Source organism: Lagenorhynchus albirostris, chromosome 3 (assembly GCF_949774975.1).
Source record: "Lagenorhynchus albirostris chromosome 3, mLagAlb1.1, whole genome shotgun sequence".
Taxonomy (NCBI): domain Eukaryota; kingdom Metazoa; phylum Chordata; class Mammalia; order Artiodactyla; family Delphinidae; genus Lagenorhynchus; species Lagenorhynchus albirostris.
The window spans coordinates 65,919,374-65,942,867 of NC_083097.1; the positions used below are offsets into that span (position 1 = coordinate 65,919,374).

The 23,494-nt window shown below is 34.7% G+C and overlaps 1 protein-coding gene across 2 annotated transcripts in view; it reads left to right on the forward strand.

Moving 5' to 3' along the window:
- The window catches only part of XRCC4 (X-ray repair cross complementing 4), a 268,679-nt gene that overhangs the window by 152,460 nt on the left and 92,725 nt on the right, over positions 1 to 23,494 (forward strand). For both annotated transcript variants that reach the window (XM_060146142.1, XM_060146143.1), the window contains exon 7: positions 21,770 to 21,917. In XM_060146142.1, the coding sequence (XP_060002125.1) occupies positions 21,770 to 21,917 (148 nt within the window). The remainder of the gene's footprint in view (positions 1 to 21,769; positions 21,918 to 23,494) is intronic.

Consider the following 23,494-nt stretch of genomic DNA (forward strand, 5'->3'; position numbering starts at 1 on the left):
GAGATGGTGAGGTTTGAGCTGTATATTGAAGAGTGAGGAGTAAAACTAAAGAGTGAGAAGGTTGAGAAGGTAGTACAGGACATGCCAGGTAGAGAAAACAACATATGCAAAGGCATGAAGGTACTTTGTTTTTTGTTTGTTTGTTTTAAGAAGAATAAAAGAGTAGGACAAATTCAAGGAAGGGAGACAAGTTGTATGTGACTGGCTCCGAACATGTGTGGCAGAGTGGTGAGAGGTGAGCTGGACAGAAAGTCTGAGAGTGTTAGGATTAGACTGACATTTTAGAAAGAAAACTCTGGTTAGAGTGGTGTGGAGGATGGACCGGAAAGAGGAAACCCAGAAGGCAGAGATGAATTAAAAGGGTACTGAATAAAAACAAGAGAAAATGGTGTCCTCCAAAATAGAGGGGGGAGAGACAGCAGGCTGTCGGAGATAAAATTTGACAGAACTTGGTGATTTCTTCCACACGAATGGGAGCATCCTGACTTTTAGGTTTCCATCGTAATTTAGTAGGTAGATGGTAAAGCTAGAAATCAAAACTAATGAATTAAAATTTTCACATACTAAATTTATGTTTGGGAGACCTCATATATATATATATATATTTTGGCTGTGTTGGGTCTTCGTTGTCGCGCATGGGCTTTCTCCAGTTATGGTGAGTGGGGGCTACTTTTTGTTGCGGTGCGGGGGCTTCTCTTTGTGGCGGCTTCTCTTATTGTGGAGCACAGGTTCTAGGCACACGGGCTTCAGTAGTTGCAGCACGCGGGCTCAGTAGTTGCGGCACACAGGCCCTAGAGCACGCAGGCTTCAGTAGTTGTGGCGCATGGGATCAGTAGTTGTGGCACGTGAGCTCTAGGCTTCAGTAATTGTGGCATGCAGGCTCAGCGGTTGTGGCTCATGGGCTCTAGAACACAGGTTCAGTAGTTGTGGCGCATGGGCTTAGTTGCTCCACGGCATGTGGGATCTTCCTGGACCAGGGATCAAACCTGTGTCCCCTGCATTGATAGGTGGATTCTTAACCACTGTGCCAGCAGGGAAGTCCCGAGACCTCAGATTTTTCAAAAATATACTGGAAACAGTTGGAATCCTGTATCCAGAAAGCACACAATGGTAGATGCTTGTGCCTTTGTGTGTAGGTGGTTTCTGAAGCTGTGAAAGTGGGCAAGGTCTCTAGGGATAACCAGTACCATGAGATACTGAGAGCTCTGAAACTTACCCTCTAAGGGCAGTGTCAGAAAAAACAAAGATTATTTTTGAGGGGTTTCTAAAGTAACCCAAAATAAGTAATACAGATGTGTGAAAACCAATCTTTATATTTGACATCTGGTTAATGTCCCACAGGACTTTCAAAGAGTGATTCATTCACTGTGTTAAAAATTCAGCAATAAAAAATAAAGAAAATAAAAATTTGAGTTGTAAGATTTTTAAGTTAATACATTTGTTAAATCATTGGATTCATATTATTTATTTTAAAATCCAAACAGCACAAGTCTGTTTTTCTTGTAATGAATATGATATACATGTGAATTAATTCTGTGAAATAGAGTAATACTTTCCCAGTGCCAGTTCACTGACCCTTTTTTCTTCTCACCTCAGAAGAAAAGTCTATCTCTTTCAAAGATGCCTTATGCTCTAAAATAAGTCTTTCAACTTTTACTTATACAATAAGAATATATTTCACATTTCAACTGAGTAAACACATTTGTCTGTATGTGTGTGTAAAGCTGACACACACTTTATGAAACACTACTTACGCTTGTTATATCTTATGATCTCTGATATTCTCTAAGATATTTTGTTGTAAAAAATCTGAGTACCGGGCTTCCCTGGTGGCGCAGTGGTTGAGAGTCCGCCTGCTGATGCAAGGGACACGGGTTCGTGCCCCAGTCTGGGAAGATTCCACATGCCGCGGAGCGGCTAGGCCCGTGAGCCATGGCCGCTGAGCCTGCGCGTCCGGAGCCTGTGCTCCGCAAAGAGAGAGGCCACAACAGTGAGAGGCCTGCGTGCCACAAAAAAAAAAAAAAAAAAAATTCAGAACACCACCCACTTAATTTATTTTATAACTTACTAATGGGTCACAACCTGCAGTTTGAAAAACTCTGCTCCAGACACACTTGCCCTCCTTAATCTCTTTCAGTGTCTTGCTTCATTCATGCTTCTCCTCTCACCTGTACTAAGTTTCTTCTGAGATTGTAAAAATGTTTGATCCTCATTTACCTGAAAATAAATTTAAAAACCCTTCAGTTGGGCTTCCCTGGTGGCGCAGTGGTTGAGAGTCTGCCTGCCGATGCAGGGGACACGGGTTCGTGCCCCGGTCCGGGCGGATCCCACATGCCGCGGAGCGGCTGGGTCCCTGAGCCATGGCCGCTGAGCCTGCGCGTCCGGAGCCTGTGCTCCGCAACGGGAGAAGCCACAACAGTGAGAAGCCCACGTACCGCAAAAAAAAAAAAAACAAAAAAACAAAAAAAAAAAACCTTCAGTTTTGCTCTACTTATTTTTAAAATTATTTTTGAATCCAACCTTCATTTACCTCCAAGTGTCTCATATATATGTGAGACATTTACATATATATACATACACTATACTTACCGATATACGTGTGTAGACACACACACACACACACACACACACACACACACACACACACACACACACACACACACACACACACACACACACACACACACACTACACTTAGTCCCTTAGCGGTCCCATCCAAAATCATTTCCTTTGATAATATCAAACACTTATATAACAGTTAATGTGCCAGGCTAGGTGCTTTACAAATATTAACATATTTAACTTACAACAACAGTATGAAGTAGGTACTGTTATTATCCACAGTGAGATTAAGTAGTTTGCCAAGGTTACACAGACAGTCAGCAAGGAAACTGGGTATCTTAAAGTAATTTCTGGGGCTTCCCTGGTGGCGCAGGGGTTGAGAATTCGCCTGCCGATGCAGGGGACACGGGTTCGTGCCCCGGGCTGGGAATATCTCACATGCCGCGGAGCAGCTGGGCCCGTGAGCCATGGCCGCTGGGCCTGCGCGTCCGGAGCCTGTGCTCCGCAACAGAAGAGGCCACAACAGTGAGAGGCCCCCGTACCTCAAAAAAAAAAAAAAAAAAAAAAAGTAATTTCTGTAACACCACATGGCTGTTTGTATTTGCAAACAAGACACCTCTCTCTCCCTCTCTCTCTCTCTCCCTCTCTCTCTCTCTCTCTCTCTCTCCCTCCCTCTCCCTCCCTCCCCCGCCACCTTTGTATATTGTTTCCATTCAAAATCAAACTTATCTTTAAAGTCTGAGATGTTGTATTCAAGTAATAGTCTAGAAGTAGCAGTAGTTGGTAAGTGTTCTGGTTATACACTTGTCTTCGAGGGATAAGAATGATGTTTTAAGGGATGTAGTGTCATTAAGTTAGTTTTGCAATGATGAGACGGTTGAGTGAATGTTCCAGCAAAAAATGAAAATATATTCAGGAGTGTATTGGTTTGCTAGGGTTGCCATAGCAAGCCTGGTGGCTTAAACAACAGAAATTTATTTTCTTACATTTCTGGAGGCTGGAAGCCCCAGATCAAGGTGTCGGCAGGTTTAGTTTCTACTCTCTTGTTTGCAGGTGGCTTCCATCTCGCTGTGTCCTCATGTGGGCTTTTTTCTATGTGTGCGTATCCCTGGTATCTCTCTTCTTGTAAGGACAACAGTCATTTTGTATTAGGGCCACTCATACAATCTCATTTAACCTTAATTACCTCTTTAAATGCTGATCTCTAAAATCAGTAGCATTCTGAGACGTATTGGGGATTAGGGCTCTAAAAATATGGATTTGGGGGGGGACACAATTCAGTACATAACAAGGAGTTTCTTATCATGAAAAAAAGGTAATCTCCTGCACATAGTTACCTGGATTGTGGATCAATTTAATGAAAATGAGAGCTAGCAAAGAGATATTGACAGATAGGGCATTGATCCTGAATACTGATGTCAGCAGGATAAAGGAAGCAATAAGTTAGGAAATTGGAAGCACATTTTAATGATGTGGAGAAAGGAATGACAAGACAGGAGGATGTGCTAAATTTGTTAGCCTAACCAGCCTCCCTAGATGCAAGCATAAAGTTGATGTTCAGAGCTCTGCAAAGCTTACATCTTGCTTCATGCCAGACACTGAGAAAGTCTAAATTAATAGAGCAGGGAGTACATGATAGTAGGGATGTGGCAGATGAAGGCAGGCTCTCAGAGTGTATCTTTTTGAGATAATACCTAAAGTTAAAATGTTTGGAATATGGGTGTAATTTGAAGATACTATTTTTCTAAAATTCCAAAGATTGTACTATTTTACGATGGTGAATATAGTAGAAAACTGAATATAACTCTCCTCATCATGTACTTTAAGTATTAGTTATTTCTTCCTTATTATGGATTAAATTTTCCTATTGTACATGTTTAGTAATTTTTTTTATTATATACTAGGCACTGCGATCTTTATGTTGTTGGGAGTCTAGAATCTGTTGTCTTCCTTTAAAGAGTGTTGAGTTTTGTTCTGGCAGGCAGTTAATTTTCTGGCAAACAAGTTTGACCCTTCTCTTTTCTTTTTAAGCTTTCTTAAGGTGGGTTTAAACATTTCAGGAGTATCGTTGAATGCTCAGCATTTTCAGTGTGGTGTTTTACTCTGCCTGTCAGAAGTTCTACATCTCTCAGTATACGTTTAACATCTGGAGTATCTATTCAGCTCACAGCTTTGGCTCATCAGCTATTTTCTGCTGGGCCTCAATAGTCTTGCTGTCTGCACTTGCAGCTTGTTATTCATCCAATAACTTAAGGTGACCCTTGTGGGGGCTCATTTTTGGGGCAGTTATTTCTTTTTCAGTACCCAGCCCCGCAGGTTCCAACTATTTAAATGACACCAGACTCTGATTTCTGCCTCTTCAGTTGAGTGAAATCATTATGCCTGACTTGAGTTCCATCTACCTCCCTGTGCTGCGGCCTGGAAAGTGCCACCAGTCAGAAAGACAGAGTGGTCCTGGGCTCACCTCTTGTATTTCCCTTTTTTCTGGAAGGATAGTCCTGCATTAACTACTGTCCAATATGGAAACCAATTATTTCTTTCTAAGGAATTGAAAACACCTTTAACCTGAGTTATGATAAAATTAAATTCAGCTTTGTAGAGGTTATTTTTTTGCTGAGGTCAGTTTCATATATTAATACTAATATTACTACTGTGTTGAAGAAGTTAAACATGGCTATATGTTAGCAACATATCAAAGATAAATCACACCAGTTTGAAACATTAATGTAAACCACTTTATAGGAACCCCATCCTGAGAAGGAGCAGCATGTAAAAATCACTTGTGTTGAGAGAAGTGTTCTGAGAATGGTTCTACTAAAGAAAGTTTGTTTTCTTAGCTTTTGATGTCCTTGGGTAACAAAGTCAACATTCTTCTGTATTTAAGGAAAATAGGTTTGGAAATAGCAACAGGTGTTTTGGTAATAAAAAACTATTCATGGCTTAAATCATTAGGGTGCCCTGTTTTCTTTATTATAATTACTGAAACAAGAGATTTTGAAATTAAACTGTTGCCGTGTAGACTTGAAGAAGGGAGTCTAGGAAGTGACCTTATTGATCTTTGGACCTATCATGTTTAGTATAACAACTTAGAGTTAGTAGATTTTAAAATAATTTATTGTCCAAAAAACGTAAACAAAACAGAAACATGTAGCTACTAGAAACCTAAGAATATCATTTGTATTGTCATCATAGAAATAACATATTAATAAATATAAAATAAATAAGGAAAAGTTACACAAATTACTTTTTGAAAGACTGTATAAGTTTTTTTCATGAATGTCAAAATGTGCCAGTTTATTTAAATTTCCAATTTTAAAATGTTAGGTGATATCTGTATTTAAAATGAATGATTGTTTACCTTAAAATTACATGGATAGAATAAATAATTGAGAGATATTTAAAAATATTTCATGTGGTCAGTGAAGAAAAACATATAAATTAATTTTAGATAGAGGTTCAATAAATATTTCCTTCTTGGTCTGTCTTCTCTCCCTCCCCATCGTTCTCCTCCATCCTCTCTTCACCCTTTGTGTTTCTCTCTCCCCCTCCCTGCTTTCTGACTTTATTTTAAAAATAAATACATAAATTTGGATCTAATATTATTGTGTGTTACCGTGATCTACTGAAAAAAAAAAGCCTTGAGGCCAGGTCTCCCAAAGTGGTGAGATAGTGATCTGGGTAATCAGGCAGAAGTTCCAGTTACTTCCCTGAGAGATAACATTTGCATTTTGCCAGTGTGTCTGGATAATTGCCTCTAAAGCCTGATTTTCTGTAACTGTAGAGGCATGGCATGAGGGTGTGTTCATACCATCCTCCTTCCCAACTTTGATACTTTATGATTTAATTTCTTATTTTTCCTTGTGTTCTTTCTACTTCCCTAAATTCAGGATTCAAGGCAATTGTTTTGAGTGTCATGATGGGCTTGACATCTATGTTGTTACACTGGCAGCCAAGGTCCAGCTCTTGGCAAGGTCTTAAATCCTGAATGATTATAGTGGGAAGCAGCAGCATAGCACAGGGAGATCAGCTCATTGCTTTGCGATGACCTAGGGGGGTGGGATAGGGAGGGTGGGAGGGAGGCTCAAGAGGGAGGGGATATGGGGATATATGTATGCATATGACTGATTCACTTTGTTGTACAACAGAAACTAACGCAGTATTGTGAAGCAATTATACTCCAATAAAGATCTATTAAAAAATAATAGTAAAAAATAAAAGTTTTGACAACATACAATATGAATGTACTTTAAAAAAAGAGAAAACTTTAAACCTTACAGAATTTCTAGTTGCTGCTTAAACCATTTAAAAAATGTACCAACTGTTAAGAAAGGAAGGTGATTTTTTTTTTATCTCTATTTTCTATTCCATTGTTCCTAGATTATTATCCCTTATGGGTAGAGATTGTGTCTATTAATTTTTTTAAGGGCAATTTTATAAAAGGCTGGTATCTATTTAATGCATGGTTTTCATGACATATACATTTAACTAATGATCTATATTAGTTTACCCATAAAGAACAATTACAGGAGTCTGTATACTGGCTCAGCCATTTATTAGCTTTGTGATCTTGCGTACTTAATGTCTCTTGAGTGATTTCTCATATGGAATATAAAGATGATAATAGTGCCTATCTCATAGAGTTGTTGAGATTCAATGAGTTAATCTAAATGAAACACTAGAATAATGTAGCTAGGTATTTGCCATTATTATTAAAATAACAGCTAATTTATTCATATGCTAATATGTCTTAAAGTCTACTGTTATCAGTGTTCTATGTAAGCAATCGTAGATCCTATGTGCTTCCTTATATAAACAGTAAATGCAAAGTATATGCATTCTGCTATGATCACAATGTTTGTCCCCCCCAAATTCATATGTTGAAATTCTAATGCCCAATGTTTGGAAGTGAGAGCTTTGGGAATTGATTAAGTCATGAGGGTGAAGTCTTCATGAATGGGATTAGTGCCCTTATAAAAGAGGCCCAAGAAAACTCCCTTGCCCCTTCTACCATGTGAAGAAGGAGAAAAAAGTCAGCAATATGCAACCCAGAACAGGGCCTTCACCAGAATCTGACCAATCTTGCAAAATCAGAATTTAGAGGCAATTATTCAGATACACTGGCAAAATGCAGTCTTCACCAATCTGACTAGCCTCCAGAACTGTGTGAAATAAATCTGTTGTTATGAGCTACCCAGTTTGTCATACTTTGTTATAGCAGCCCTAACAGACTAAGATACATTCCCATTTTCTTACATAATATTATTTTGTTTCTGCTTGATTAAAAACAGTAATGCATTTTCATTTAATAGTCTTATTAAAATTTAGAAATGTGACCTTTCAAAGTTGGTTTTCTACTTTTGAATTTATTGCAATATATATTGCAATATATTTAAATGTTAGTACACAAACTGACCTAGACTTAGAAATTAGATCACTTAGAACACAATGATCTAGTCTAACCCAATAATTTTTGAGCTTAGGAAATTTAGGACTAGTGGAATTATTTTTTTTAAATTTCACTATTAGATGGTGTCTTAGCTGAGGATTAAACTGTGATCTCCTAATTCACATCTAGTGTACTTTTAACTACTCTGTGCTGATATTATAGGGCTCAAAAAAGGGGGAGAAGGTCTTTGCTGTCCAAATATTTGAACAGAAATATATTTCAAATTGTCTAAGACATCTGATTTGGATGATAAAGTTTGTGGGTATGTATCTTTCTCCTGCCTGGTAACTACTCTCTGTGTCACTACCCTTCTAATAGCTCACAGATTACCATACATATCTAAGAAAGAATTGTATATTGTGAGCAAAGAAACACATGCCTAATTGCTTTTGCTGTGTAAAAATGTACTCTTTTTAAGATGTGAAATATTTATGAATTGACAATAACAAATCTGCTAGAAGATTTAAAGCACCCGAACTTTGGTTCTTTGACTCTACTCTGAAGTTATCATTGGTAACTGGTATTTGAGTTACTCATCATTAGCACTATTGTGCTAATGGATTAACACCTGTTGAAACTTTTCAAAAACATAAGTAATAACCTATGACTTATTGCATCAGAATTTTTAACAGGTGAGAGCTGGGGTTTTACATTTTTTACGTGCTGAGGATTATAAAATGCACCTCCTGTTGAGAGCTACTGCTATAAAAGATAGTTTTGGTGGTTATGGGAAACGATTTAAAACAACCCACCACCTAAAGAAAGTATGGTCCCTAGGTAATCTTTTATACTATTGCTACACCTGTATAGGAATCTTCCAATAATATCATTCCAAATATGTTGTAAAGAACACCAGTTTCTCAATATGTTAATAGGTTTTAGTAGGGAAGTTGGGGATGTAGTCTATAAAGTTTTAGAATTACAAGTTTCAGAAAATACAAGCTTCATATGTTTAAGATCTTCAGAATGTTAAAATAGAGTTGTTTCCCAATTCATTTATGGATTCTTTTATGGTGGACTCTTTTGTATATTCTACATACCAGAAAAACATGAAACAAAAAAGCGTGGGAATATTCAGACTTAAAACTACATTAATTCTGAGAAATATTCCCACCAGAGGGATGACTGTGGGCAGGGGGACGCATTAAGGTTACTGAATAAAAAATGTTGACATTTTCTCTCTATTAATACCAACTTAATTTGCCTACTTCTGCGTAATTATTTGACTCTTTTCAGTCATGATGAGTCAGGATGGAACTCAAAACCTTACCCTTGCCATTCCTGTTTCTGCTGAATCTGTACTCATCCTGAAAAATCATTCTTATACAATACTCTAAGATACTTTTACTAAACTATTAGAGTTGGCATTAAAGATGATATCCAAAAATAGTAAGTATTTTTTTTTATGTTTCTGTTGAATCAGTACCTGAACCAGAAGTTTAAACAACCATTTTGTGCTGAGTCCACTCTAAGACAGTAAACATCAGCTTTTACTCAAATGATTTATGAACTCATTACATTTACCTTTTTTTCCTCTGCTCTTTGAATTGGTAAAATAAATCCAATGGCAATTATTTAGACAGTGAGTTTAAACCTCTTTGTATAGTCATCTACAATAATCATATGACCAACAAGAAATGTGTTACTGTCTGTTGAATACTCATTCTTGAAAGTCTCCACTTCTTTCACCCTCGTGTTTCTATATTTTCTCTATCAAGTTATTTGTCTAAGTTTCTGCCCAGTTTTTTTTTTTTTTATCTTTGGCCTTGGTTAGGCATAATACTTCTCACTTTTATTTAGGGCATTTACAGTTTTTGGTTTTCTAATTTATGTATAATCTACATGTATTTATATAGATATGGATCCATTTATCTATCTGAATAAACACCAACACAAGTACAGACTTTTTTTCTGCTTCTGTACTTTCCCGGCTGTGTTATGGTAACTTCCCTCTGTAACTGTGTTTCTTGGCTAAGATGTCTGGTAACCATTATTTACAAATAATATACTCTTTTGTACAAGGTTAGAATATTCTCCACAAGGGCATTAAATGCCAACCGTAGTTTAATGTATTAGGTTTTGAATTCAGTGTTTGCTTTATAATGAATATTACAGGCTTTTTTTTTTAGAAGTTATGTTTATGGATAAACAAATCAGTCAAACTTTTATGTTATTTTTTTAAAATTATTTTTATTGGAGTATAGTTGATTTACAATGCTGTGTTAGTTTCAGGTGTATGGAAAAGTGAATCAGTTATGCATATATCCACTCTTTTTTAGATTCTTTTCCCATATAGCACAGGGAACTCTACTCAATATTCTGTAATGGCTTATTTTGCTATCTTTGTTTATGTTTAACTACAAAAGGTTTGCTCTCTTTTAGAGTCTATTTATAAAATCTTCAGTATTTTCCTTGGTGATATTTTCATTCAACAATGATACTTTGAGCACCTACAACATACCAGGCAACATGATGAACTATTTTCCTAAATGTCAGTTTATTTTGCATTAATTATAAACATAAAAAATGTGGGAATACACAGCATTTACATCATTGGAAAGACATTACTTATATTGGTAGTTTTATCATTTTTTTCATTTTATACAAAATTATAATACCTAAAAATTTCTAGCTCTTCATAGTAACAGTTTGTCCATTTTCATTTTTGACTAAACATTATGGTAAGTGCATCTGTGCAAAAGCTTGTTTTATGAATTTCAGGGAGAGTAAGACGCATAACTCTGTGAGGCCCACTATGGTATGATGTCCCTACTTCCCATTTCATGATTAAAATACCTTGAAAGATTGAAATTTGGACTAGTCGTTTATGAATTATAGTGAAGTGGCATCATATATATACTTAATTTAACCTTATTTAACTAAATTTTCTAGATAAATATAGATTTTACAAATGAAGAAAATCACATTTTTAAATAGTTCTGCTGCCTGCCTGCTATTCTACTTAACAAGTATATGTCTACAGTAGTGGATATAATTAAGCCTGACAAGAGTAAATACCATTGTGAAAAACCTAGGAACAAGTATGACTAACTTCAAAGTTTGGGGCTATTGACAAGGAAACCGTAATTACTGATTTAGGTAGCCAAGCAAATAATGTGATAATGTGACCCAGGAAAGAAAACAATGAAAAATTAATTTGGAACCATAAAGAAATCTGAATAAGGAAGCATCAGAAGAACTGATACATCTTTCATAGAAGGTTAAGATAATGACATTAAACTAGAATAACTAGGAATTGAATCTTTCTGTATTGATGATGTGTTTAGATTATTGAAAACCTGGGGTAATTTTCTTTCTGAATGTAATTTCTCTATGAAACTATGTACTATGGTATTCATTAAGTAGTTTTGCATGAACATTACCATACAGAGTTATATATACTGTGTATTATTGTACTTATTGGACAATTTAAGGAATTTTCAAGGGTAGTTTTGCTTAATTGTGATTGTTTGCCTTATTCACTGACTTTACAATAAAATTTAACCCCACTTTATCTACTTCTCCTTAGGAAAACCCAAAACAGTTTTTCTCTATTTTCCTTCATCTGTGACCTTAACCACTCTTCTATACTGCAGTGATAGAAGGAGTAAAACGTACTATGAAGGCACATAGAAGGGATATCTTATTGACACTTCTAAGGCCTCCTGACAGAGTAATATCTTTACTGAGATATCAAGGATGGGTGTGAGTTAGCCAGTGGGTGGTAGATGGTGGAACACTATTCCTAGAAGAAGATCACATGTGCAGAATTCAGGAGTAGAGAGAGAGGTAGAATGGAACATCAAACAAAATTCAATAAGGCTGTAAAAGTAAGCTGAATCAGGAAAAGTAGGAGACAATAAAGTTTATTAGGAATTTTATCTTTGTCTTCAAGGCAGTAGAAGATTACATGACTTGATCAAATTTGTATTTTTAAAACAATTCTCCTAGATGTTTTGTTGGGAATGAAGTGTAACTGCTTTGGCCATTTATAAGCTATAGCAATAATCTAGGTAAGAGATTATGGACGTACTGGGGATGCAGAGAATTATTAGACAAATTTAAGAACTTTTTAGGAGGTGCTGATTGGATGTGTAAGATGAAGTTTTGGAAGGCATCAAGAATGATTGTTTGGCTATTGGCAAGTTGTAGGGATAATGGCATTATGAAGGCTTTGTCCTGAGACTGCACATTACTGAGCAACATGTTGAAAATGATTGCAAGACAAACTTCATAAACATGTGAAGAGTATACATTCTAACATGAGGAGTATAGATTCATAATAAACTAATAAATTTCTGAAGTATTATTCTCTTTGTCAAATCAATGCCTAAAATATTTTTTGCTCTTATTTGTTTACTTTTGAGTATTAAGATGAAAGAATATACAAATTATTTGTTTAAAAATAAACACTTTACAGGGTTTTTATTGAAAAATTAAAACTCTGTAAGCATTATGAAACAGTGTAAAATGTTTGGAAATGAAATTTCTGAAGAAAAACTTTCTCATTTGGTTAAAACATTTAACCCCAAACTAACTTAAAAGTGCTTCAAAATGGTCTGAAAGCACATTTCTTTTTCTTACCAAATAATATTAAGGTAATCATTTTTAAAAAGCATAACAACTTAAATTGTAGAATCAGGGCATTTTTTTTTCCACCGGAAATAACTATTTGGTCTAACTTCTCCACACCTGATTTTGTGGATTAAAAATAAAAACCTTCACAGAATTGTTACGGGATTTACACTAAATCATTAAGATGTTGATTAACAGAGTCAGGTTTAGGATCCTTGTGAAGTATTTTGCTAATTCCATGTAAACGTTATCTTAGTTATTTGACCATTTGGCACATATTTTTTCTTAATCCTTCTTAGTGAAAGTATTACTTTAATCACATTTGGTTTGAAAGATAGTTGGCACAACATACCTAGCACCACAGATCTGGGGATCTCCCTTTTGAAAAGCATCCCACAGTTGTCAAGGGACACCTCAGAAATTTAACTTCATATTTGCTTCTTCATACAACTACTCCAAACTGGCTAAGTGATACCAGAGAGGCATTTACCTTATTGTAAAGGAGTTTAAATAAGTGCAAATATCAAAGTTATTCTAAATCTAAGATTCTAAATCTAAATACTAGCAAAATGAAGTGGGAAAGTCTGTCATGTCACAGAACCACAGTCAAGTTCTTCTTCTTACCCCTGTGAATATTCAAAGAAAGGGTTTGTGCTGCAGGTTAATGACTCTTACCTACCCCGTTCACCAGCAGAGGAAAAAGAGGTAAATTTAATGAGTTCATAAATCATTTGAGTAAAAGCTGATGTTATTGTCTTAGAGTGGACTCAGCACAAAATGTTTGTTTAAAACTTCTGGTTCAGGTACTGATTCAATAGAAACACAAAAAAAATCCTTACTTTTTTTGGATATCAGCTTTGATGCTAACTCTAATAGTTTAGTAAAAACATCTTACGAGTATTGTAGAAGAATGATTTTTCAGGATGAATACAGATTCAGCAGAAACAGGAATGGCAAGGGTAAGGTTTTGAGTTCCATCCTGACTCATAATGACTGTAAAGAGTCAAATAATTACTCAGAAATAGGCAAATTAAGTTGGTATTAATAGAGAGAAAATGTCAACATTTTTTATTTTGACTTGCTAGTTACACTAGTGATCTTGTCCTAGTTCTAACCAGTTCACCTAGAGTCACTGAAGATAATATAATGGTAACACATTATTAAAATAGAAACAAACTGGAAGATTCCCTGTATCATTTCATTAGTTTTTGTATTTCACTTATTTTTGTCCATTTTTTTCAGTTATACTAGTTCAATAAAATCCTCTTGAAGCTATGTAAAATGTCCAGGTTTTATTAAAAGTTGGCCAACATAAAAGAGGATGAAAATTTTAAAAAGCTTTAAATCTATTAAGAAAATGCTGGAAAAAAATGTCTTAAGTTGACAGAAGTCCATACCTGACTCATGTACAACAATGAAAGCTTTATGTTGGCTCCAAACATTGCATGATTTAGGTCATAGGCAGAGACCCCTTCATAAAGCTGGTGAAAGCTGAAAAATTGTGGTTTTGTTTTCTGAAAGCTTATTAACCATTAAAATGACTTTCCAGTGTTTGTTATTTTGATTCATAAAATAATATAAATTGAAGGCTAATGTTGCTCTTTCATAAACTGCTTTTCCCTACTAATATTTTTATTTTCTTAATGTTAACTGGACTGGCAGCAGCAGGCATAGCTAATCGATAGTGTAGTATTTTATGTAGATTTAAAATAATATTTTTAAAGTTATTATTAACTCTATTCATACTTTAGAATTTATGCCTATCAACTAATACTTATTGAGGAATTATTATGTATTAGAGACCATGCTCGTCCGTCTTATACCAACAGTGAATTAGACAAGCTCAGCCCCTGCCTTCATGGAGTTTTATAAATATTAGATAAATTATTAAAAGTATGATGAAATCTACTAAGGATGTTGTGGGGACTTATGAAGGACTACCTATAAAGGTAATTTTACAGTTTCAGTTCAGATATGTTGTTCGAGTTCATTTTGGAACATCCTTAAAACTTAATTTTGAAACCCAGTCTTTTCTTATCAGGTTGCTCAGAGTGAGCTAGTCTTTTGATTTTCTCCTTTGGGAAACCTACTTCAGAGCTGGTTGATACTAACAATTATGCTTTCAAAAGAAATACCCATACAAGAAAAAAAATAATAAAACCAAAAACCCTGAATAAGAAATCAAGTTATAATTGGTGTTTCATAATGAAAAAAGAGGAATTAAAGCTTCACAGATTAATTTGGAAAAAATAGTAAAAGGCTGGAAAGTTCTGCCTACCTTAGAACTTTCAAATCCGTGCCTTTATAATTGCTTGTGTAAGTTATGGTTTTCTTGCAAAAATAGTTGTGTCTTTCTGCCTTTCAATTATACACTTTTTGAGTACATGGTGATGGTGTCTTTGGGATAGTGCCTGACACATAGAAACTACTCAATAAATATTTGTTGAGTAAGTGAAAGAATAAATGAATCCTTAAGATTTCAAGAACTGAGTTCATTTGATATTAGAATTCTTAGAAATATATTTTTAAGTGGATTGTTTTGTAGATATGGAACAAAACTTAGTACATTCAACTTATATTTTTTCTACACTGTGAACACTTCTGAAGCCTGTATTTTATCTTTAGTGGCCCACCCTGCCTCTGACATTGAAAGTATTGGATTTCCAAAGATGACCTTTTGGGTTACCCTAGTGTCAGTAAGTGTTTGTCATTAAGTCTGACTCCCATCTGTGCTGACTTTTGGAAAAGTGTATGCACATGGATGTGCGCACATACATACACTTTTAAGTGTTTAGTGCGATGTTAATTATCAGTTTATTTGGTGATTGCTAATAATAGGTTAGACCATTGACCTTCCGTGTAAGATGGTCATCAGTTATTCAGGTTAGATTGTGAAAGCTGGGTAGAAACTGATTACAGATTTAGAAAAGGGCTGTTTGACGAACGGTGAGGGAAAAATAATGTTTGCTTGTTTGGTCAGATTAGAAATTTACTACCTCAAGATAAGTCACTTTAAGATACTGCTTATTGAAGTATGGTGTGACTAACCTTATCTAAGCTTTTTTTGCTTATCTTTATACCTGTCAGTAAGACAAACTACAGAGGCACATTGGTTGGTTATTTTCCTTGGTGAAAGAAAGAGTATGTTTTTTGAAGTTTCAGATTTACTTAGGGTAGTATTTTAAGGTTTGGATTTTGGTTTTTCCCCTCAATATTTTACATCTTTCAAAAGAAAACACAATGACTTATTGATTCTAACACTTAATAAACATTTATGAAATGAATAAAATAGCAAAAAACAGCCACAGCAGACTGGCTGATCTATATTCATAACAGATGATAGTTCTGTGACAGTTGGGTTATTTTGAATTTGGAAAACCATGAATTTATCTTAATTTTTTATATTTAATTTTTATGTGCCTAAGAAGCTATAGAAGATAGCCTGAAAGTTCTTCAGATTCACCTAAATGAATCTCAGTACACAGGTGTTGAATTATAATGCTATATACCTGAAACTTATATAATAGAAAATAATAATAATAAACATTTAAAATTAAAAAAAATGAATCTCAGTTTGATCTTTTGTAAGGACACACACATTTTGTTAATAATACTTATTGCTGATATCAAATATTTCTGAAAATATCAAATATTTCTGACAATATCAAATATTTCTGACACTATGATTTATAAAACAGTTTATATTATCCCATGTAATCATGGTTAATATACATTTTTTCACAGAGGAACTTAGAGATTCTGTAATACATCAAAGGTAAATGGCAGAAATAAAGATCCCAACCCAGGTCTTCTGATTGGATTTTTCCCTATACTTCTTTTGAGTTCCATAAATAAATAAGTTTTGATTAAAAAAATAAGATACACATTTCAAAATAAGAGTTCAAGTCATCACATTTCTCATGTATAACACTATTGGGTAATACATTAGGAATATAGCAAACTATAAGGCATGGCCTCTAGCTGTTGGGTGTTCATAATCTATTTGGGAAATAGGAGATATATATAAAAAGAATAACAATACAAGATAGTATGTGGAAAATGAGTGGTTCAAGCTATAAGCCCTATAGAGAAAGGAGAGATTGCTATGGATTGGAACTACTAGGGGTGACTGAAATGACTGAAATGGGCTGTGCTGATTAGAAGACATTTAAGACAAGGAAAGTAAGGAACAAAAAGGAAGATGTAGGAAGCCTGGAGCCCTTGGAATAGTTTATATTCTATGGTAGAAGGTTTGTGGGAGGTATGGTCAGAGAGGCAGGTGAGGGTCATGTTGTAGGGAGATTTGAATGTAGGACTAGGATCTTAGGACCTTATTTTATAGGTGATGGGGAACCACTCAAAGTTTTTTGTTTGGATATGGCATGTTGTAAATAGCATACATTTTTTTTCTGGTCTAAGGACCTGAAGATCAGAGCCTTCTTCTTTCAGTAATTTAAGAGCTAAGGAGCCATTGCCATGAATAACATGTCTCAGGACATTAATTTTTTTGTGTGGGAGGGAGGTGGGTTCGGGGGCTGGAGATAGGTGTATATGTTTGGCGGGGGACCAGAAGGAGAATGGTGACAATCTCCATTACAGTTCCATAGACTCTTTGTGTATGTGAAGATATGTATATTATGAAGAAGGAAAAAAAATCCATAGATATGAGATAATAAAGAATTCCTAATAAAATTAATTATAAATCTGAAAAATGATTTTTTAAAATATCAATATTTAGGTGTTTAATCATCAGAGACTTAAGTTTACCAGGTAGTTCAACTCATGGGGCTTAGGCAGTTTAGCCAACAGTGTCATTTCACTTCAACATTGAGAGCACCCAGGAAGGCCAACACTCTGCCCCTCTCATGTCTGAACTACTGCTGCCAAACTCCTACAGTTCTTCTGTCAGATGAGAAGAAGTGTGGCTTTCTGTGGAGCCTCGTTTTACAATAACAAGGCTTGTGTGAAGATTCCCCATTTTCTAGAGGCAGTGAAGCTAATTAGAACTTGAAATTCATCCCACAGCTCTGCCAATCAGTATTTCAGCTGTAGTAAGTTAATTGGCAATAGTTTTTTCTTTTCTTTCTTTTTTCTTTTCCTTTCTTTTCTTTTCTTCTCTTCTCTTTTCTTTTCTTTTTTTAATTTCCTGGAAATGGTGAAAGACACATTGTTATGACAAAGAGACTGATGATAATATTAAAAACTGAGAATTCTGGTTGTGGAATCTCAGAAAAAATCTCCCCTGTCAATATCAGATTCATACTCTTCTGCCTGGATTTGAAAGCTTGCAAATTTATTTAACATGTCTCTCTATCTTCATTTTCCTTCCTCTCTTTACCTGCTGCCCATACTTATCCAGTCTCATTTCCTGCATCTTTTTCTCTCATGAACACTCCTCCAAACAGGCCACACTCCTTCTCATTACCCTTTGAACATTTGTTATTCTTTCCAACTATATTCAAACTCTTCCTCACAGCTAAAATGAGTATGTATTACCTGGTAAACTTAATATGAATTGATTTTTTCCCTTAAAAATGGCATACAAAACTTGAAAGTGAAAACTTTGTCACCATTAAAAATATCTAGGGTTATGAATAATATAGACATTTTGGAAGTTCCATATTTGGCTTTGTGTAGATATAGTTCAGGTCTCTTCTTTTGTATATAAAACAGCTTTGCTTGTTTCAAGATCCAGAATCATTGTTCAAGGTATCCAGAGTCAGAATAGAAATAAAGTATACAGCCTTGAGACCAAATAGAATGTGAGGACCAAACATCAGCAGAAGTAGTGGAGAGAGGTGGGATGGCTTGAAATTTGAGGAATGCTCGAGCTGAGCAATTTAACACGTAGGTACCAGATGTTTGGAGTAGCGCCTCATTTTCCTGGTTACTGGCATTGCAGTGTGAAGAGGAAAGGATAAGATGGAATGTTTTCCTTTTTTAAAAGGCTGTATAATTATTATCAAAACTTCATGTTAAAGACATATATATTAAGTGAAGCTATTACAATATGATTCGCTATTGCATGTATGTAGTAAACTGAAGGGAAAACTGTTTCTCATGGTGCAAACACAAACCAGAAAAGATATATTTGGTTTAACCAGTAATTAAGCTTATATGGTAGTCATTTTTCCTTACGGCAGTGTTACAGAGAGCTACACTGTAACTGTAAAGAGAAAGGAATAAAAATGGTGCAGTAAACTGACGTGAAACTCTTGGTTATACAAAACTCTTAAGTTCTTTGTGGTACATAATGGTAGCCACCAAGAAGTTTAAACTGTAGGAATAATAATAAATTATCAGATTAGGTTTTCCTACATATACAATTATCAACTAAATATTTATTAACAAGTAAAGACAAAATAATTCATGAACTTGTTCTATAAGCTTGAAGAAGTTCCAGCTGTGTGTCCTTTTAGGTGTTCCAGTCACCCCCTCATATAAAATGTTCACTTTTGACAAATATAAAGATTCCTGAGGTAGGAATGGCAATTTTTCCTGGCATCAGGCAACAGTAATCATCCAGAGTTCACAACTATACACAGAACTACTTGAAGATTTAGCACAGGGCATCATCTCTAAGAGTAAACAAACCTCATTGGATTCTTATAGCCTGTTCATAAAATGGTGGGGAGTATCTCTAAAATACTTTAGCCAATTTTTATATCTTAAATGCCTTTAATTTTACTCATGAGAGCTCATATGCAATATTCATCATGCACATTTTCATACCTTGTTTTCACCAATAGATACACATTTTTGTCGTTCAGTATACTAATTAGTAAATCATCAGTTATTGAGATGCAAATAAAATAAGTGCCTCTAGTAGCCCCCTCAAGTATATAGACTTTATTATTAGAATCCCAGAAAACTACTCCTGGTCCGTAATTCTTGAGTAGATGCCACACTCTTACTAATACACACCTTTAATCACATTGCATTTTAAAGTAAATTCTAGGCATTATAACAAATAATATAACCATTTGATGTATAAAATATCCTGTTGGGTGCCAATGCGTAAGTTGTTATCTGGAGTTTTGAAATGAATGGCAGAACTTTTATGTAACTTTATTTTTTAAAAGTTCACCTTACCTTTTAATTTAAACTTAACATTCTTCCCTCATAAATGTCCAACATGTCATTAAATGCAATCTTTCTCCATTTTACAAGTCTATCTACAGTTGAAGCATCCTCTAACTCTGATAATTTTGCTAGTTTTATTCATAGACAAGATTGTACTTTGTTGATTGCTTATGTGATTGAGTAAACCCCGTGTAAGAGCTGACTGGGTAAGAAATCAGAATTATCTTCCTTAGTCACCTCATAGCTTAATAAAAATCAGGGAATCATTCAGCTGGAATACGTTCAGAGAAAAAAACCCCTTTTTATTTACCTTTCTTTACTCCCAATACATTTTTAGAGGTTAATAAAATAATGTATAAGAAATCTAATGGAACTTACATGTCTTAATAACTTAAGCAGCTTTGGAAAGTAAAATATGCTTTGATGAACATTCAGTTAATATTTTATCAATAAGTAATTTGCCTACCAGGCAGAAATATTTTTTAATTGTCATAATGATAAAATATAAAAGCAAAAGCTGTGTGATTTGGGCAAGTTACTTAACCTCTCTAAAGTCTTGGTTTCCTTGTAAATAAAATGAAGTTAGTAAGTACTTCACAAGGTTAAAGATTAATAAGATAATATTTATAAAACCCATAGCAAAGTGTCTAGCACATACATTCTCAAAAATGGTAGTTACTTCCAGGGAAAAAAAATCAAAAGAAGCATTTCAAGAGAGTGGTCAGTAGTGTCCAAGTGATATCAGGTCACTCAGAGAAGCCTGGACTGCACAGAATGAGAACTCAAAATGCAGACTTTTCTTCTAGAATGTGATACATGTGTGCCTGAACAACTACTCACTCTGCAAATTAGCACACTAAAATTAATAGAGCTTATGGGGAAAAAAAGTTAAGTTTTGGGCAGAGCACTTAAAGTCTATGCAGCTTTACATTGTTGTTGTTAGTTCTCCAGTTACAATCCTAATCAAAACATTAACTCCATTAAATCTCTAACAACATTTGCACCAAGCATCACAGTCGGCAACCCTTTGCATCATCATACTTCCTCTTAAACGGAGGAGATAGGAGGTATTGAATGCATTTGATTGCACTAGTTTTATCAAAATTAAACATCTGATTTGAGATACAGGGAGAAATGTCTTCACAGCTCTTTAGATATAATTGCAGCTTCAGCAGAGAGCTTAACTTTTGAAAAGTATAGGGTTCTTGACTCCACTAAACCAGCCCCTGTTTGTGCTAACGGGATGGACTTGTATAGGATTTTTAGACACTCATCTCCACTTTTTAAGGCCTTTATACATTGCTAAGGTTTTTCTCTTTAATTGGGGTGAAAGCTTGCCCCTGATCACTTTTAAACATTAACAAGCTGGAAAAAAATCATATGAACCAACAGGACATCCAGAGTCCAAATTATACTGATATTGTTCATGATTTACCAATAGCAAAGGAGCTCTTCTCTTTTACAGAAACATGTGTTATAGAGAATATACTGTGTATTGGATGGAACAATGAATATTCTGAACTCTCCTAAAGCTCTTGGCAATTAAGTTTTTCATAGAGAATAAAGGAATATAAATCAAGTCTGTTTCTATTGTTGCTTCTGTTTCATGTATATCAAACATTTTTTAGGGTAATTTAATGGTTTAGCCACATTAGAGACATCTGATAGTATTTTCTTACATTTTTCTTGTGCTTATTCCCTACAGTTGGCTAAAAAGTTTATGAAAATTATCTCTGGATCACTAGAAGTCCCCATTCCTGCTAACAATTACTGTTTTGCTGTCAGTTTGATTCATTATTCCCATAGCAGTATCCCCCCCCACCAAACACCTTTTAGCGGTGCCTCTAATTCAGTTTTATCTATGCATTTGAGAAGGTTGTTGCTCAAGATAGGCAAAGACCATTTTGATCAAGTTGTTCCGTGTGTACAATATACTTCAGATTTTATATTGGTATTAAAGTATTATATACTATCTAACTAGCTCACTTCACCAAACCTGAATAAATAAAAAAAATAATTTTGCTATATTTCAATGTTGATACTGTGCTCAAAAATTATATGCATAATTTTGTTTGGTCACATTTTTATGTGATTTTATTTTAGCTGCTGTAAGAAGAGATGATTCCATTATTTCAAGTCCTGATGTCACTGATATTGCACCAACTAGAAAGAGGAGGCAGCGGATGCAAAAAAATCTTGGGACAGAGCCTAAAATGGCTTCTCAGGAGCATCGGCTTCAAGAAAAGGAAAAGTAAGTCATTTTATTCTTTGTCAAATAGTGAGATGACATTTAAAAATCTAATATATAATCTTAAAATTATATTTTTATTTCTGAATTTACTTACAGCTATTTTTAAGAACAAAAATTATGATTTTGGAAATTGTAAAATGTTTGAATCAATTTATTCTCTGGTTTTTGGGTAATTCCTATTAATATTTAAAGCAGAAGTGCTAAAAATATAAGTAAATTTTTTTTCTTGTGGTTTTTATGGATTAATTAGAAATGGCATGTAGGATACTAAAAACATTAGAATCCAGCTTGTGTTCAGTAAAGAACTTCGATCGAATTTACTGCTTTAAAGAGACTCATAGAACATTCAACTTAGCCACTTGATTTGATTATGCTTGGTATTTTTTCAAGTAAAATATCTCTTTGTAGTAATCTATTTATTTCTATTAGATTTTGGAATTATAAACTGTATTTTCACTGTTTTTCACTTTTTGCTTCAGACTGCCCTCCTTCAGTATACATCCCAATTTAGTTGTCATATGTTGAGGTGTTGGGATAACTAACATTTCATTGCAGTAAAACAGTCTGCATTTATACGGAATATTATCAGTTGAATCCAAAATGAATGTACAAATCATTTGTACGTGTGTGTGAGATATATATATATATATATACCCTAAGATTTTATTTCTTTTTCTCTAAACTTTTGATTAATTTAGCAAATGGTAGTTGAACAATAGCCTTGTGACAGATGATATTACAGACCACTGGTATTCAAAGTATGGAATGAGGATCTGAGGGTTCCCAAGGCCCTTTGTGACGATCCACAGGGTCATCCCTTCTTCAGTTCCATAGCTATGTGAGGCCAGATTTTCTTCGTATATTTTAATTAAAATAATAGGTCATATCTGTTTGAGTGCAGAAGCTAATGAGAATCTAACTGTTTTCATTCAAGCCAGCCATCAACAGAGTTGCAAAACATTGACCTCGCAAGATTTTTTGTTTGGGAAATATAATGATTTTTGTAAAGAATATGTTATTCATGTTATCATATACTCGGTTTATTATTATTTTAAAAATATTTAATACATATTTTAAGTTTTTTCTCAGTTTTTATTTTGAATATGGCAAATACAGTCCACATGAATAAAAGTTCTTGAGGTCCTCAAGAACTTTTGAAAGTGTAAAGGGGTCCTGAGAGCAAGAAGTTTTAGGATTCTGTTATAGACAATGAGGATGCCAAGACAGGCACAATCCATGCATTCAGGAAACTGAACCTGATAGGAGGGAGTTTTCAAGTTTCTTGCATAAAAGTTTGCATTGTACAGTTAATAGTGGCATTGTTTTGTTGTCTGTTTATCATTGGGTTTTGAGTTTATAGTTGCATTACCATGGCTTATTAACCATTATATCCCATTAAATTTAGCTAGGAAGCCTGACTTCATTACTTGTTTTCAATTCTAAGCATATGCTGGATTTCAAACATTTCTGTCAGTCGCTCACAATGGTATTTCCTCTGTATCTCCTGCAGTAGCCTCTCAGTAGAATTTACATTCATTGTATGACTACCCCATGATTTCACATTGTCTAAGGAAATG